General features: G+C 37.4%; 1 protein-coding gene across 4 annotated transcripts in view; it reads right to left on the reverse strand.

Moving 5' to 3' along the window:
• Positions 1-1,598: 1,598 nt before the first annotated feature.
• Positions 1,599-18,566, reverse strand: part of CR2 (complement C3d receptor 2) — a 34,619-nt gene continuing 17,651 nt past the window's right edge. For 2 of the 4 annotated variants that reach the window (XM_024750955.1, XM_024750953.1), the window contains 13 exons: positions 18,422-18,512; positions 18,053-18,129; positions 16,746-17,150; positions 16,186-16,362; positions 16,024-16,111; positions 15,586-15,668; positions 14,331-14,723; positions 13,111-13,296; positions 11,820-12,008; positions 10,026-10,049; positions 9,252-9,327; positions 5,106-5,211; positions 1,599-2,300 (listed from right to left, as the gene is read on the reverse strand). In XM_024750955.1, the coding sequence (XP_024606723.1) occupies positions 5,121-5,211; positions 9,252-9,327; positions 10,026-10,049; positions 11,820-12,008; positions 13,111-13,296; positions 14,331-14,723; positions 15,586-15,668; positions 16,024-16,111; positions 16,186-16,362; positions 16,746-17,150; positions 18,053-18,129; positions 18,422-18,512 (1,880 nt within the window). In that variant the 3' untranslated portion in view covers positions 1,599-2,300; positions 5,106-5,120. The remainder of the gene's footprint in view (positions 2,301-5,105; positions 5,212-9,251; positions 9,328-10,025; positions 10,050-11,819; positions 12,009-13,110; positions 13,297-14,330; positions 14,724-15,585; positions 15,669-16,023; positions 16,112-16,185; positions 16,363-16,745; positions 17,151-18,052; positions 18,130-18,421; positions 18,513-18,566) is intronic. The other 2 variants (XM_024750956.1, XM_024750954.1) reach the window with 1 other exon arrangement.

Consider the following 18,566-nt stretch of genomic DNA (forward strand, 5'->3'; position numbering starts at 1 on the left):
CCTAGTAAATTGTTGAAATGGGGACATGTGATCCTAGTTGGACATATCAGAGGTAATGAAGGCACTTTTGCAGGAGTTATTGGACAAGAGAAGTTCATTGTGCTGGAATGCTAAGCTGACGAGATGTGCACTTGGCATCATGAACAAACATTTTGCCAGTTTTTAGGGAGTGTCTATCAGAGTATGAGTCCAGCAAGAAAAAAACAGAACCAGGGAATGGAACAGAGTCCTGAGGATATGATTTAAATAGTTAATTCACATTTTGACTTAAGCCAGCTGCATGCTTGACCTTTTCTGTCATGTGGCATAATAAAATTCCTTTTTGGTTTAAGCCAGTGTGAGATGGATTTCTGTCACGCAAGTGGGTACTGGCTTGAAAATATTTGTAGGTGGAAAAAAGAAGCCAGTGATGAGAGATGGTATTACTGAGGGAGCAGTATCCTGGAAGAAACAGAAAGGGATGAGAAGAGAACTGTATAGTCTGTAAAAAGTGGTAGGTGGAAATGAGAATAAGGATGAGTGGGTATAGATAAGCTTGGAGGTGAAGGGAGAGGAAATAGAGTTATCCTGTGATGTTTTCATCCTCTGCTATGATAAAGAAGGAGAATAGAGTAGAGACGAAGGTATAATAGAGCAGATGGCTTGAGGTGCAAGAACAGATGTGTTGTAGAAAGGAAAATGGTACTGACTGTGAATGAATAAGATACCAAACAGCATACTACTTCTGGGTATATATCCAAAAGAACTGAAAGCAATGTCTTGAAGAGATATCTACACACCCATGTTCATAGCAGCATTACAAGATAAATGTCCACTGATGGGTGAATGGAATAAAAAATATTGTATATACATACAGTGAAATATTGTTCAGTCTGAAAAAAAATTCTGACACATGCTACAACATAGATGGACCTTGAGGACACTATACTAAGTGAAATAAACCTGTCACAAAAAGACAAACACTGTATGGTTGCATTTATATGAGGTATCTAAAGTAGTCAAATTCATAGAAATGGAAAGTAGAATGGTGGTTGGCAGGGGCTGAAGGATGAAGGGAATGTGGAGTTACTGTTTAATGGATATAGAGCTTCAGTTTTGTAAGATGAAAAAGTTCTGGAGATCTGTTGCATAGCAATGTGAATATACTTAACGCTTCTATACTTCTGAACTGTACACTAAAAATGGTTAAGATCGTAAATTTTATGTTACATGTTTTTTTAACCACAATTTTTTAAAAAAAGATGTCAAACAGCATACACAGTCTAAGAGAAAATGGGGAGAGTAAATCTGTGGTAGCCAATGAGCAAGATCTTATTTTCTCAATAATTGAAATGTTGGAACAGAGCAAACTGACAGCTGGATTTAGAGTGTGGAAGGAGAGAATGAGTGCCCTGGGGGAAAGTATTGGCTTGCTAAGCCTTGAGGATGAGGGAACTGAGTTTGGGGGTTGAGAGTTTGGCTAACATGACGAAGTGGTGGGATCCAGAATGCATCAACGTTAAATCAGGAACTCTAAAAACCCTAAGACTATGCCGTTATTCAAGAGTTCATTGACTCCAGAAAAAAAAAAAATCACATAAGGCAAGTGTTTTTCTTTAAAGACAACATTTATTTGACTGATGAATGTACACATTATCAAATGACATTTTACAAGCAACTACAGTTACTTCAGAATTAAACTTCAGAATTAAAACTTGACTCCCATAATTTACAAAAATTGTGCAAATTGGAATTACTGAGCGATTATGCAAAGGCAAAGTATATACGATGAGAAAAACTCAAACCAAGAGGAAATAAAAGTGAAACGTTTAACTATATCAGAGAAAGATACTCCTATTAAAATAAAATCAGACTTCCCCCAAAATGTATGCCCATCATAACCGCAGGATATGCTTCATACTTTGCTTAAATAATTTAAACCACACTACAACCAAAAGTATATGGTAACAGTGAGTATGCTGATTATAAAAAGAAGAGTCTAGACACAAGGACAGCTCTTTTTAGTGCCTTCCTGGAAAAGGTGACAATTTTCAGAGGTATTTAACTGTTTATATCCATAGCCTGGCTCCAAATATGTCACAGGTGAGGCTTCAAGAAGTCCTTGAAGAGCACGTAGCAGTAAAACTGGGCTTCCATCTTTATCATCAAGCAAATTTTCTTTGTTCTGCTTGAGGCTAAGTGCATATAGGAGCTAAAACTTATGAAATAATCTCACTGATGTTGAGACCATGCCAACAGACTTGCTGATATTAGGTTTCTCTCCAACCAATGTTCAGTTGGGTTCCAAGCAACAAGGCATACTGAAATAGATGAATTTCTATTTAGGAGACAGCATGAAAGGCAGTGGTATAACTCAAAGTTTAAATATGAGCTTTAACATTCTCTCTATATATACCAATTAAAAGTGCTATAAATAATGGAGCATCAAGCCTATGAGAAGGTATCATTCAATTAAGTGGTCCTTCTTCATATAACATGAAGTAAAGCAAATAATAATTAAATTTTATACTGATAAATATGAATAAAAATAAATGAGGGAGAAATTGAAGCAATGGCTTCATTCTCACTCATTCAAATATTCATTCAACAAACATTTAGGTAATAACTTTACTTTGGGTTCCCACGGCTTTGGATTTAGAGATCACTCTGGTAGTCTCTCCTGTTCTCTTCTTCTCTTTGGCTACGACTCACTAGCAACAAGGAAGCTTTTCTTCCTCAACTGCCACAGCAGTTTTTCTGTATCTTGTTTTTAGCACTTAATCTTACACTATGATATGTATATGTCTTATTTTTGTTACTAAAATAAGTTCCAAGAGGGCAGAGGTGGTATCTTTATTTTATATCTTATAGATTATGTAGGAGAAAGCAGTTTGAAGTCAGATTGGAGCTTGAATTCTACCTTTGCTAATTACTGACCCCCAAGTCTTTGGCCAAGAGAGCCTTTTCGCCTTGGTTTTCTCGGCTGGGATATTATATGCTCACCTAGGTATTATCTTGGAATAATACACACCTTTTAAAGCTATAGTGAGGGCTAAATGAGATAAGGCATGAAAGAGCCTCAGCGTACGGCCTGGGCTTAGCAAACTGTCAAATGTTCACACCCTTTTTCTCCTGGGAACCTCAGGGGGACTCTTCATGTTGCCTGTCAACCTTTCTATACTCCCTATCATTCAGGCTTCAACTCTCATGGTGACTATTTAATACCTTCTCATTTCTCCTTAAATCTCTAACATCTCCTTTCCTAATCTCCCTCTCAGCTGATCATTTTTCTTTTTATTCACCGAGAAAACAGAAGCAACAGAAGAGAACTTCCACATGTGCTTTCATCATCACATCTCCCCACCTACCTTCATCTGCACCCATATATTCTACCTACCCTCCTGTTACTAAGGCCATGCTCCTATCTAAGGTCTACTCCTCTGCTTAAGTCCTAGATCCCACTCCTTCTAGCTTACCCAGATGTTGCTCCAGCAATTCTTCCTTTTATTTCCTGCCATCATTTCCCCCCTTCCTGCTAAATATTCTCTTCAGCTTACAGGAATAACAGCTATTCCTCCACTCTTAAAAATACTTCCCTTTACTTCTTATTCTTGCCATTACTCTACTTATCTGCTCTTCTTTATAGAAAAACTCCTTGAAAGAGTTAATATCTCCTATTTCTCTCCTTTCATTCTCTCTTAAGGTCACTTCAATCAGCTCTAATTTGCCTCTTTCCTCTACACCAAAACTGTACTTGTCAAGTTCACCAGCAAATCTTGTGCTGCTAAACACAATGGTCAGTTTTCACGACTAATCTTTCCCGATCTCTCAGCAGCATTTGACAGGGTCTCTCAGTCCCTCCTCATTAAAGTTCTCTCTTTGCATGACTCTAGAGCACCACACCCTGGGGTTCTGTCCTGTATCAGAGCTGCTTCTTCACCCCTGTTTTGACTCCTCCCCACTCCATGACTCCTAATGTTGGAGGATCCAGGGCTCAGCACTTGGACCTTTCCTCTTTGCTAACCTCTTTCACCCCCTTGCTGATCTTACTCAGTTTCATTATTCTGTACATCCATATACTGACAAGGCCCAAATTTGTATGCCAAGCCTGGTCCTATTCCCGAAGTGCTGACCTGTACATCCAGCTACCTTTTCGGCACTTGTACGTGGATGTCTATTAGATATGTCACACTTAACATCTCCAAAGTGTAACTTTTGCTTTTCATTCTCAGTTGCTTTTCATTCTCAGTTGTCGTAATTAATGGAAATTCTGTCCTTCCAGTTACTCAGGCCCAAGAACCCAGGCATCATAGACTCCTCCCTTTCTCTTATATCCTGATACAAACTGTCAGCAAACTCTACTGTCACTATCTCAGGAATGCATGCAGAATCTGAACTCTTCATACCAGCTTGTTGGTAGCCACTCACAATTTATTGGAGTTCTGTGATAGGGTCCACAGGGATTCCCCATCTTCCACCCGTGGCTACCTACACTCTCTTCTTAACACAGCAGTTAAAGTGATCATTTGCTTCTCTGCTTAAAACCCTCCAGTGGTTCCCATCTCAGAATAAACACTAAGCTCATTACAATGACCTAGCATACTCTGTAGGGTCGACCATCCTCACCCTCCTCCTGTACCTCTCTGGTTTCGTCTCTGCCGCTCTCTCCCTTGGTCAGTCCACGCAAGGCCACACTGCAGCAGGAACACACCACCTTATTATGATCTTTGCACTTACTGTTCTTTCTTCCTGGAATGCTCTTTCCTTTACAAGGCTAGTTCCTTACTTCACATTAGTCTTTGCTCAAATGTCATTTTCTTAGTGAGGACTTCTCTTCCAACTACCCTGCCCTATCTATCCCCTTTCCTGCTTTCTTTTTCTCCACAATACTTATCATGTTCTTATTTATCTTATTCTTAATTATTTTTCTATTTATTTAAATATTTGTTGAATAGATGAATAAATTTTAACAAAAACAGGGACACAGTTGGCAATGTGAAATAGATAAGTTAACAATTTTTGTGCATGATTAGTAAAGACGTGCAACAGAACCATATATATTTAGTACTATGCTTAGTGATACATTTAAATTGAAGGAAAATTTGACATATGAATTAATAAGATACCAGTTTGTCTTCTGATCAGTTTGCTAGGTTGTATGGATCAACAGAATATACTTCCAGTGTTTCTAAATGAACGTCTTCTTTACGGCTTGCATTTGTATAGTAATTGCTAAGTGGAAGAAAAAAGAAAAGAGAAATTATTTACTCATTGGCTATGATTACTATAAAGGTGTAAAAGTTGTTTCCTTTCCATAATTCCCAACACCAGGTAAGTACTTTTCACGGATGATTTCATTTTATTGTCTTAAATATCCTGTGAGGTAACCCCCATTTTTTGGAAAGACCCATGAAAATAACTTGCTAAGCTGCTAAGTATCCAAGACAGAAGTTGATATTAGGCAGGACTCTTAATGACTAATAACTATGACTCCCAGACTGAAAAAAAGTCATAAGCTTTCATTTTATAATATGATCATAAATTTACCTTTGGGGAACCAATCTTCCAATGTAACTTAAAAATAAATTTTTTAGATTTGATGTTTAATTCAAAATCCTTACATAGTCATGCAGCACTAAAAGCTTTAAATTATTTTGAAGACAGTTTTACTTTTATTCTTTGAAAGCACATGTACTTTGCTGTGCTTCTAAAACTCTTTGCCAAAATTAGCAAAGGACAATAAAATGTGATTGTACCATCATGTAGAACTCTGAGATAAAGTAATACAAAATTATTGGGTAAGAAAGATTACTGTTGAGGGTACTTACAGCCTGTCACTCACTATCATATTTAAGAGGTCAACTTACATATTTAAGGGGAATATACATTAAAATTATTACAAAATGGTAACTTTTAGGTTAATGTGAGATTTAGGTTTTATTAAAATATCTTAGAAGACAAGAAAAATAATAACATAGTCTCTTCTTCACGTGTTAGGATGACTTTTAAAAATATTTAATTTTGTTACTAGACATCAATTTTCAAATGATTCATTACTCATCTTACTTACAAAAAGTATTGAAGGCAACTCAAATGTCTACATCAAGTATCAGAAACTAAATTGAAGTCAGTTAGAAAATGGAAATAAAACAAGTGAGTGATGCTTAAGAATTTAGTTTAACATATATGTTTGGTTCATATCAACTGAGGCACTTACATATAGTATTTGATAAAAACATGTTAATAACCTTAATAATCAGACTGGAACATTATGAATTATTTGAGCTTGTAGGCATTCCTGAACTTTGCAATGCTCTGATAGCAAACTTAGTAGCAGGAAGGAAGGAGATAGAGACCACATTTTCTACTTAAATTTCTATTTAAATTACCCTTGGCTAAAATTATCTTCTAACTTCCTGTGAGGAAAGCCATGCAAATGACATGCCTAGTTTTGTTTTCTTGAGACCTTTTTCTATCTTGAATTCTGTGAAACTATTTTCTCCTTTCATCTTACTTCTGACTGTTCCTTCCCCTCCTGCCTCTTAAGCATTATTGTCCTGAGATCTGTTCTCATCCCTATTTTAATCGTCTATGTTCTGTTCAGTACCAAGGCTTCAATTGTGATTTAAATGTCATCTACCTGAGTCCAGTCCTCTCTCTTGAGTCCTACGTCATGGGTGCCTGGAAGTAGTAGGTCAGAACTGAACTCATCATCTTTCCCCACAAACATGTCCCTCTCTTCTTTTGATGAACCATTGGGTCCACCCAGTGACATCTGCTTGACTCATTCTTTGTGTCCCCTTGTCCCCACATTCTTCAATTCACTAAATCCTGGAAAGCCTATCTTCTTCATAGTGAAAGTATTTCTTACATCTATTCCATCCTCTTGAGCCCCACACTGCTGCTTTGGTTGACAGCCCAGTACCACCCCTTCCTTTGAAAATGCAAATCTGAACGTATTATTTCTTTGCTTAAGATTCTACAGGATAAACACCAATTCCTTGTCATCACATGCAAGGCTTTTGATGATCTAGCTCTTGACCATCTTTCCAGATTTCCCCAAGACTGTTAAATTAAACATTAGTTCAATGGGATGTTAAAAGCATTCATTATATGAGAAAAAAAAAAAAGTTCTGCAGTCCAACTAGTTTGAGAGATTAGTTTTTAAAAAATTAAACAAGCGTCTTTATTGTAGGACTTTAAATATTCTCCTGGTCATTGTGAATCACCATGAGAAAAATGTAGTATGAAGTATTTCCCAATCTTTTTTGATCAGAGAGCACTGTTTCTCCTGAAATCATTCACAAAACCAGGGTTATGTGATACATACTCTGATAAACACTACTGCCAAAAGTACATCTCAAATGTAAACCCTTGCAAGACCAACAGTACTCAGACCCTCCCAGGCTTAGAGCAAACTATTCAGGTTCAAAGATGCCACTATTACATAGTTTCAATGTAACCCCTTCATGTCTGATGCCTGCCCTAGGCATTATAGAACTGTGAACAGTGTAATCAGATCATTTAGATAGATCCTAGTGACTTGGCATGTTAAAGTAATTTTGCTGGAGTTTGTGGGTGACATGTTTAGGGTGACATGACTTGGTCATCCCCCACTGGAAGTTACCTGAGATTTGGTAAGACTTTACATAATTATCCGCCCTAACACTAGCATGTATGGAGACTTAAGAACCTGAGCACATGGAACATTTCCAGGCTGATACCTGATGATATCATTTGCTAAAGATGTATCCTTTGCACCTATCAGAATATTCTGTAATTTCCACAAGGTTTATGTGGTCAGAGGGGTCTTTTATGCCACTCCTCCGCATAAACCTATGCCACCTTCACCTTCAATCACCATCACACATACTATTTTCCCAGTCATGTCAACTGCTTATGTAGTTCTCATAATATATGATGGAATGACAAGCCTCTGGGTCTTTGCTCAAACTGCTCCTTCTACCTGGAATACCTTTCTCCCCTTGTTTACACTCTCTTGAGATGCATCTGAAATATCTCCTCCACTATGGAAACTTTTCTGATTAAAATTCCCAAGCACTGTCCATTTGATTGTGTCCTCACCAAATATCACATGACCCACTATGGCAACATTACTTTATGGATACAAATGTTTTCTAAAAAGAATAAGTTAAAATGTAAAAGTATGTCTAATTTCTGGTTAATAAAACATAGCAAAATATAGAAACCTAGTAGTATATTTAAGGAGTCATGAAAACAACCAAGTGAGAGAAAAGATTACTTGAACAAATAGAAAGGCCTAGTAAATTTCTGAATGGGAAAGCATTACAGAAAATGTGCCAGTTTTCAACGATTACTCTATAAACTTAAATGAAATCACAATATATCTGTTTTTAGAAAATGACAAATCATCTAATACTCCTGTAAAAACAAACAGAAGAGACAGGAAAAGCTTAAAAAATTATAGTGACGGGGTTCTTGCTTTATCAGATATTATAACAGTAGAAAGCTGTACTATTTAAACACAAAGTAGTTTGTGATAGAATAGACAGGTCAATACAACAACAACAAAAGAATCCAGAAACACAATACATCCAGATATGTTAATTATTTGACATATGATCAAGTTAGAACTAACCTTCTAGAAAGGCATTTGGCTATATTTACTAAGCATCTAAATGTTCATACACTTATCCCTAGCAATTCTAGGAATCTAGGCTAAGGAAATAAGGAGATGTGGAAAAAGTTTCTTTAAAGGTGTTTCTCATATCTTATTTATTATCAGAATAAATGTGGAAGCAACCTAAAATTTCCACAATATAGATACATATAATAGAAAAATATGCAATTAAGTAGGTAAGAAGAAAACATGATTTAATTTAAAAAAAATCTGTACCTGAGGCTAAATGAAAAAAAAATTAAGGAAGGAGACTCTAAGGCCAAAATTTCAGTTTTAAAAGGAAAAAGAGGAATAATATAAGAAAAATGATCATACCTGTATAGGAACGTACCAAATACCTGCAGGTGTTATGACTGGGATTTTTTTCTGTTTTCCAGATTTTTTATTATGTATAAATAAACATAATCTGATCTGAATAAACATGATTCAAATAAAATTAGTTTGTTATCTTTTAAGTTCTTACAGAAAGGGCCTTCTATTTAACACAAGATACCTTATTGCAGTTATCCCATTGCAGTATTTATTTCATTTAACTTGTCCTTCTGTGTTTAGTTTCAGGCAAGAAGTCAAAATCTTTTGTGCGTTTTGATCAAGCATGCGTTGAACTTACCGTTCTCTGTGTTTTAATATCATGCGTAAGGTGATAGCACCCAAGCAGAAAAGAGTGACTATCCCTGCCGAAAAACCTAGAAAACAAATCAGAGTATCAAATGCTAGAAAAATGTGACCTACCTTGTTTTGAAGTGACTGTGGGGCCTATTCCTAGTGGTGGGGAAAATGTTACGTGACTTTTCTACTTGTTCTTCTTCAGCCATATAAATACTGAATTCCTAGATCATCATATGTGGGCCTAAAGTTTTGGATTCAATCCAGTCCATATTAAATCTAAAGGACCAAGCATTTGACCACAGGGCTCCAGTCAAGTTCCTGTTGAGCTTTTCTGTTCTTTTCAGTTTTATCAGTAATATTCTTGTCACTGGGGTGAAATTAGGAGCTCAGGACACCAAGATCCCATGACTTTGCATAGCAACATTTAACTCTCAGTTGTGAAATATATTTTGTTACTGCAGAATAAGCCAGCCTATGTTGGTAGTAACAAAATCATGCAAAAGACCAAGAGTTAAACTAAATTTTTGGTAAGCTTTAACTTTCAATTTAAAAACTGGGAATAGCTGTTCAAGTCATTTATTCCATGCTATCCAAAAGTGACAGTTTGTGATGTGAAGTGCACATTAAAAGATCCTTAAAACACTAAAAAAAAAGATAACTTCTTATGAGTTAAAGTGAAAAAAAAATTAGCAGTCAGGATATAGGGCCTCACATTTTACATACATTTTTATAAATCACCATTAGAAGTTTTCTTCAAGTATTTAAGAAAACTTACCACAAATAAGAGGAACAAGTGAGCCTAAGGAGAATACAAAATCATGAAAATATTAGTCTAGTTGCATGGTTCCACATATCTCAAAGTCCCATGGTAATGTCCCAGAAATTAATCTCAGCCCCCTCCTCTCTAAGTCTACTTAAAAAGAGGTATTGGAACCCTGAATTATACCCACTCTTTCTTCTTTTTTTTTTTTTTTAATAAATTTATTTATTTATTTATTTATGGCTGCATTGGGTCTTCGTTGCTGCGTGCAGGTTTTCGCTAGCTGCGGCGAGAGGGGACTACTCTTTGTTGTGGTGTGCGGGCTTCTCATTGCAGTGGCTTCTCTTGTTGCAGAGCATGGGCTCTAGGCGCATGGGCTTCAGTAGCTGTGGCACACGCGGGCTTCAGTAGTTGTGGCTCGCGGGCTCCATAACACAGGCTCAGTAGTTGTGGCACACGGGCATAGTTGCTCCGTGGTGTGTGGGATCTTCCCGGACCAGGGCTCGAACCTGTGCTCCCTGCATTGGCAGGCGGATTCTTAACCACTGTGCCACCAGCAAGTCCCTACCCACTTTTTCTTCATTTCTTATGTAACAACTCCCTTGGCCTTTACATTTTTTTTTCCACCTTAATTAAGTTGGGGTAGTTCATCCATGAAAAAAACCAATAAAATCAGCTTTATAATCAGGGATTTCTCAGGTCAGAATGTGAACATTAACTGTTACACCAGGTTGGTTAACATATTTTTGGAGGCCCCTGTCATATTGCTAAGCACTTATAAATCAAGATTCAGCAATAACAGAAGTCTCAGCAGCAACTCCTTTCAAAATACAGTCTATATCTGTGGATTCAACCAACCACAGGTCAAAAATATTCAAAAAAGCAAAACATTTCAGAAAATTCCAAACAGCAAAACTCACCCTGTATGGTGTGTGGGATCTTCCCGGACCAGGGCTCGAACCTGTGCTCCCTGCATTGGCAGGCGGATTCTTAACCACTGTGCCACCAGCAAGTCCCTACCCACTTTTTCTTCATTTCTTATGTAACAACTCCCTTGGCCTTTACATTTTTTTTTCCACCTTAATTAAGTTGGGGTAGTTCATCCATGAAAAAAACCAATAAAATCAGCTTTATAATCAGGGATTTCTCAGGTCAGAATGTGAACATTAACTGTTACACCAGGTTGGTTAACATATTTTTGGAGGCCCCTGTCATATTGCTAAGCACTTATAAATCAAGATTCAGCAATAACAGAAGTCTCAGCAGCAACTCCTTTCAAAATACAGTCTATATCTGTGGATTCAACCAACCACAGGTCAAAAATATTCAAAAAAGCAAAACATTTCAGAAAATTCCAAACAGCAAAACTCACCCTGTGAGCCCAGCAACCATTTACATTGTTTTAGGTATAATAAGTAATCTAGAAATGATTTAAAGTATATGGGAGGATATGCACAGGTTATATGCAAGTACTATGCCATTTTATAAAAGGGACTTGAGCATCTGCAGATTTTGGTATCCAAGGGGGTCCTGGAACCAATCCCCCTGAGTATACCAAATGACAACTCTATAAGGTTGTTAGTTTTGCACCTTTTAAGTTAGTGCTCTTTTCTCTTTATTTTCTTTCTTTACTTGAAAGTCTCACTTTTACTACAATAGACCACCGACTTCAAATTCGTCTGTTACTATACCACTGGTCACAGACCTATGTCAATTTAAAACCCAGGAGTCCCTAACATTGAGGGAAACTGCTCACTCTCTTCTTCCAGTGAAACAAGTAGGAGCTGCAGTGAAGCCCTTTGCACTTACTTGGGGATTTGCAAACAGCCAGGGGAGGGTTCCATCGGTGATCTTCCTGACACTGGCTCTGGGGACTACCTTCTAGGGTATATCCATCTTCACATTCTAAAGTGATGACAGCTCCATACTGATACATTTTTCCAGGCTCCAGCCTACTCTGGATTCCATTTATATGATCTGGGAAGCTACAGTTCACCTCTGAAATTAAAGAAATCTAGTTGAAGCTGAGTCATATTTTGACATTTTACCAAGAACGTAGATACTGCCCTTAATGGAAAGGTTTATGGAACCAATTTAGTTTATTCTCAGTTAGTAAAACTTCACTAAAATAACACAAAATGATGTCCTAGGCATAGCCTTTTAGTGTCAGCCATCTACCTCAGGAACGTCCAGGTAATCATACTAGATTACTTTCCTTCTTTGTGCTTTAGTTTCTAAACCAATAATGTTGAGTAAATTTTATGGATTCTTAGAGAAATGATGAGGGCTGAATGGGTAACATTAAGACTTCTGAATTTTTGTTTCATCAACTTTGAATCTTATTCTCCAATTCTTCTTACATGTAAATGCTTCCTCATTTCTTCTTTCATCTTTTCAGTGTAGGGGCCAATAGTGTGAGATTTTGGATTTGAACCTGACTCTAGGGTTTTCTAGCTGTGAGACTTTGTGTAAGTTACAAACCTCTCCATTCTACTGGGACCTCATCTATAATACAGAGGTAATGGCACCAATCATTGATATGGTTCTCAGGAGGATTAAATGAGATAATGCATGCAAAGTGCTGTGTACAGTATCTGGCATATGGTAAGAAGTCTCAACTAATATTCAGTATTAAGTCATTACTCATATTTCATATGCACTGCTTATGATAATGAAAATGACATTCTGAAACTTTTATAAAAATATACCCATAATCCTATCACCACTTAGAGGAAATATACTCAAAAGATAACTTTACTTTTTATGAGTATTTTGCCAAATGCACACTTATCATAACTGTAACCACAGTGTAAATTCAATCTGTACTTTAGTTGTTTGATTTACATAAAGACTTCAACTTTCCATATTTAAATGACTACATAAGTGATAGCTCAGATAGAGCCTCAGCCATTTTTCTTATTTTGCAGTATTTAGATGACTTCATCTATTAATCCAATTAAATTAATCCAATTAAATGCATTTAATTAAATGATCCAATTAATGCATTTATTTGGCTATTTTAAGTTGAAAGTACCTAACTGAATATATCTATTTGGGACAAATTTTATTTAAAAAATAAGAAAACAAATAAACAACACACCTTTGCAATAAGGGACAGGTCCGTTCCAGGTTCCCTCATGTGTGCAAAGAAGGACTGCCTCTCCTACAAGCAGGTAGCCTTGGTTGCAGCTATACAGGATTGACATTCCGGGAGAAAATCGAGCTATGTCTCCACCGGTATGATTTCCGTGGGGGATCTTAAACGGATGTTGACATCCTAAGAAAGCTTAGACACCAATTTAAAAAGATCTTTAATTTAGTACAGAGGAACGTATAGCCAGCAAATGGGTGATAGCGATACAGAAAGAAGGCAGGCAACAAGCCAACTAGTCAGTATCCAAAAATATTCATTTAGCCCAAACCAAACAGTACAGGACAGAGATTTGCATTTCCTACCTATATCATATATGATCTGAAGACAAATGCCAAATGTAAGATAATGAAACATCAGTGGTTACAGCCCACAATTGTAATCTATCAGAGAATAGTAATCTTTTCTTTTCTCTTTAAATGGTAAAAAGGTCAAGTGTCACACCCTCAAATATCTACAGGAGCCAGGAAGTGAAGTCACCAGATATGGTAAGTCACAGAGCACCTGTCATTCTAAAAATGGCAGCCACTGCCCAATTCAAGATAATGGTACCTTGCAGGAAAACAGAGGGGGCCCTCACTGTATCACAGGTTCACTGTTTGCCTTGGGTGGTGGAGATAGGTTTCATTTAAAATAATACTGTGCTAGCCAAAGAAAACAGTTTTGAACTCAGTTCTTGGTCGCCAGTTGGCAGCCTCTGTTGTAGATAGCCACTGATAGGAATAAAACTACCGATAATAACTAAAATTACAAGACAATTCAGTGAGTTTTAAGGCCAGCTCCATTCTCCAGAATACTCAAAGATCCCTTTCTGGCTGGTATCACAGCCTTAAATATCAAATTATCAAGCAATATTACTGCCAAACATTTGCCCAAAATGGTATGTGCATTTTCCCCATTCTAAAGTAATAAAAATAATAAACTTGGGAGACTCCATCAGTTTCAAAGTTAACCATTATCCTTTCATGTACCTTTTTCCAACAAGCTTAGAAAGAAAAGGGAAAAAAAGAATGGGTTGAGAAGATAAGGCAAGGCAGGTATTTTGTAAAATAATATGACTGCCTTGGCTTTTACTTGCTTTTCTTTAGGCGGCATGGCAAGTGCAGGTTCAAAACCCTTTTTCTTTATTCTGTGCAACATCCCATATTTTAGTCCTGAAAAAATCTTACCCTTTTTGATACAAGTTGGTACAGCTGGCACCCATTTGTTGTCAGTATGACACCTAATCAAGTGACTCCCATTCATGATGAAGCCGGGATCACAGGCGACATGTACTATGTCATTGTGGGAATATGAAGAACGAGTTTTATTCAGCTTATATCCATGTGTGACTTCTGGATTAGGGCAGTGAGTCACAGGAGGAGATTTTATGCACTGTGGGGGAGGTCCACGCCAAGATCCACGTCCTTTAGAATCACTTATGCACCGTATACTTTTCTCTCCCAGAAGATAGAATCCTTGGTCACATTCATAAGAGACTTCATTTCCATACAGAAAGTGTTCTGTCATTACACCCCTGTGCCTCCCATTGTTAATCACTGGTGGAGGTTGACAGTGGATAACTGCAGAAGAGATTAGGAAATTCTACTTCAGCTAGTACACCATGGTGGACAGTCTTCAATCAGATACTATAAAACTAAATAATAAAACTATGCAACTGCATGTAGTGCACGTAGATATTAAGTTATTTAAATTTTAGATGCTAGATTATGTTTTCTTTTAAAAAGCTTTATTAAATTTTTGACTACATGAATAACACATACTCATTCCAAAAAAAGTTCAGAAAATACAGTAAAGTATTAAGAAAGGAATAAATACAGCTATGTTCTCATGAAATAGAGAAATAGTCTATATTTGTTATTTTTAAAATTTTGAGCAATTAGCAGGTATATGGCAAATACAGTCATTCCTCGGTATCCACAGGGGATTGGTTCCAGAATCCCTCATCAATACCAAATTCTGAGATGCTCAAGCCCCTTATATAAAATAGCATAGTGTTTGCATATAACCTACGCACAACCTCCCATATACTTTAAATCATCTCTAGATGACTTATAATACCTAATACAATGTAAACGCTGTGTAAATAGTTGTAAATAAAATGTAAGTGCTAGGTAAATAGTAGCCAGCACATAGCAAATTCAAGTTTAGCTTTTGGAAGCTTTCAGGGTTTTTAAAAAAATATTTTTGATCTGCAGTCTACTGACTCCATGGATAAGAAACCTGCAGATACAGAGGGTCACCTGTACTCATTTCCTACTTGACAATTTTGTTTCCCAATGCTAGTACCATCCAAACACTAAAACATGTTTCTTATGTACACTGAGCTAGAACACATCGACTGTTAAGGTATAGATTAGTTCTGTAGTGACCTGTTCTCTTTAACCCCCTACAACCCACTGACAACTTTTTTTTTTAACTTACCTTTACAAAGTAGAATCTTTTGGAACCAAACCCTATTCTTATCATCTTGACATTTCCGATAAGCATGTCCAGTCAACTTGTACCTAGAGAGAGATTATAATACGTTTTCTCTTCCTAAAAATCACATCTCTGAAACCTGGCCTCCTCAAACCACTAATACAGAAGCACTTCTAAATAAGAAATTTGGCAGAAAGGAGTCAAAACTCCTGGCCCTTCAAGTAAGCAAACTACTTTAGACTTAGAGTTACTCCCAGCAAAGCCATTTCCGTGTCAAGAAAGGACTGAAAAGTCAGAGATGCTACTTAGACCTTTGGAACCTCACAATCTCTGTTAGTGTGACAACGAGGAACCTCTAGAGGGAGTCACCAAGACAAACTGAGGCTAGAATTAATGCACAAAGCAAGGTGGACACCCTTTCTGAGAATGAATCATACTTACCCATCTTGGCAGGACATATTAACTGGTACCACAGGTGAACCAACTGGAACATCTTGAAGACCTTCTTTCAAAGGTTGGCATGGTGCTTCTAGAGGAGTAAAGTTGGAATTACTTATACATGCCTGATATAAAAGAGAAAGACAACTCAGGAACTGAAAGTACCTTCACACCGAGGGGCAGAAGGACTCCAATTTCCTGAAGGCATACAGTGAACGGATCTGTTTCCCACAAGCAAGTAACCAGGATCACAGGTGTAGTCTACAGTCATCCCAGAGACAAAGAGGACCCTATTTCCACCTGTATGCCGACCATGGTGGAGCCCAGAAGGTGGCTGACAGCCTAAAGAAAAAACTTCCCACATAAATACCAACAAAAACTCAAGAACACTAAGTATACAACGTTTGACAGTAGACAGTCTGAAACTTTTAAGCCAAAGATCATCAAGCTCTTATTCATTACTGAATGCTTTCTACTCTTTTGAAGGAACCTGGAACCTTAAAAAAGATCCTCTCAATTATCTACCCTGACTGTATCCCAGATCAAAGGGAGCATTTGCACAAAGAATATATACAACACACATAGACTGTTTTGTTACAGCATGGAAGAAATGGGACAGTAATCTATGCCCCCTTGCTTTTTTCCATAACTCTAGCTTTGGGTGGGAGATAACAAACAAGAATAAACAAGTAAATACCTCATTTTCCTCTCCACTGAGTTTTTACCTTTTTCACAAACTGGTATGTCAGGATCCCAGGTGTTATTGGCTTTGCAACGAACCTGACTGCTGCCCTTCAAAGTAAATCCATTATTACACTTGAATATCACACTGTCATTGTAGAAATATGGGGCTTCCTTGCTAGATATCTTGTATCCATTTGCAACGTGGACATGTGAGCACTGAACAGCAGGGAGGGAAAGTTTACAGAGAGGAGCGGGGCCACTCCAGATGCCCGTCTCTTGATCGTTGCTTGTACAACGGATGGTGCTCTCCCCAATGAGGTTGAACTTCACTCCTCTCTCTGGCCCGGGGTTACATGTGTAAGTGACTGTGGTACCATATAGGACATCTGAGGAACTCCCTGTGTGTACTCCATTGTAGATAACAGGGGGTGGTGGGCAGGTGATATCTGGAGAGATGAAAAGTTACTGTACAATTCTGTTCCAGTATTAAACACCAAAGAAGAGAAATGAGGTTGGTATGAATCTTTTGTTATCTGGTTTCTTGAAGGATATGGGTGAGATGTGATGATATGCATTCTATCAAAGCTCAAATTCAGTTTAAAAGATTTCATAGGAAAGATTTTTGTAATGTGTTAAAAGTGAAGATGTAGATCAATATCATATTGTGAGGCAGTAAAGTCTGATAGCAAATTATTAATTAAGAAAAGAATTCTTTTTTTAATAACCAGCAGGTCAATAAAAGGCACAGGGGGATAGAATTAAACTTTTTTGAGATGGTACATTTTTTTGCTGCGGTGATATGATAGACTAGCCAAGAATATTTATTGTTGATTGAACATCTACTTTTTGACAGGCAATTGTCTCATCTGCAAAGGAGGTATAGTACCATTTAATTATAATAACTTTGAGGTCTGCAGTCTGATGCTAATGTTACAGATAAGAGGCTAGAGTTCAGAGAAGTTACATAAATTGCCCCCGGTCAATAAGCAGCAGAAATAGAACCTGACTTCAGCTCCCACACCAGTTCCCTTTCTCTCCACTAAACTACAGTGTACCCAAAATTAAGGGTGGTGGCTCATATACTCATTGACCTCACTACTCTTATTCTCCCATATCACAAAAGAGAATCAGTAACTAAACGCATTTAAATTAAGTGATTGCTAGGCTTTGAAGTAAAAGAAAACAAAACTGTGCAACTATAACTGTTGACACAGTGAATAGAATGGGATCTAATATTCTTAATTCCATAACATGCCTAAAACAGAAATCTGACAGGATTCTAGACCCTCTGTTATTCATATTTGTAGATCTTACATTATTCAAGATCCTTTGTTATTTTTCTACTCACCTTTACAGAGACGAATCTCCATAAACCAAGGAATTGTGCCTTGGCACTGCTGATAAACACTCTCGCTTAGCCGGTACCTAGGGACAAAGAGTCATGACATTTTGCCATCTGGTGACCACTAACCTAAGCAAGAGCTATTGGCTCAATAGCAGACACATTACTTTCAGCACAGGAATCAATAGGAACAAAAACGTAGCCAGCAGCAGCACGACCCACCCATTGCACAGCATGGTTTCCATTAATGGAAACATAGTGATCAACACTTCCATGAACACGTGACAGGGGGGTCTTTGAGATAAACTCCTACACAGAGCTTGCAGTGTAACTGATAAGCCAGACTTAGTTCAGACTGAGACAGTCCTCACTCACCCTTCATCACAAGAAGAGTTGACATCTAGTCTAATAAGTTGGTTCTTGGGTTTTTTAAAGACTTGCTTTCCTATAGGTTCACATTCTGTCACTAAGAAAAGAGAGGAGGATGAGAAATCAACTCAAGGCAATCTCAAAACCAAAA

The sequence above is a fragment of the Neophocaena asiaeorientalis genome, unplaced genomic scaffold (assembly GCF_003031525.2).
Source record: "Neophocaena asiaeorientalis asiaeorientalis breed wild unplaced genomic scaffold, Neophocaena_asiaeorientalis_V1.1 scaffold67, whole genome shotgun sequence".
NCBI lineage: Eukaryota > Metazoa > Chordata > Mammalia > Artiodactyla > Phocoenidae > Neophocaena > Neophocaena asiaeorientalis.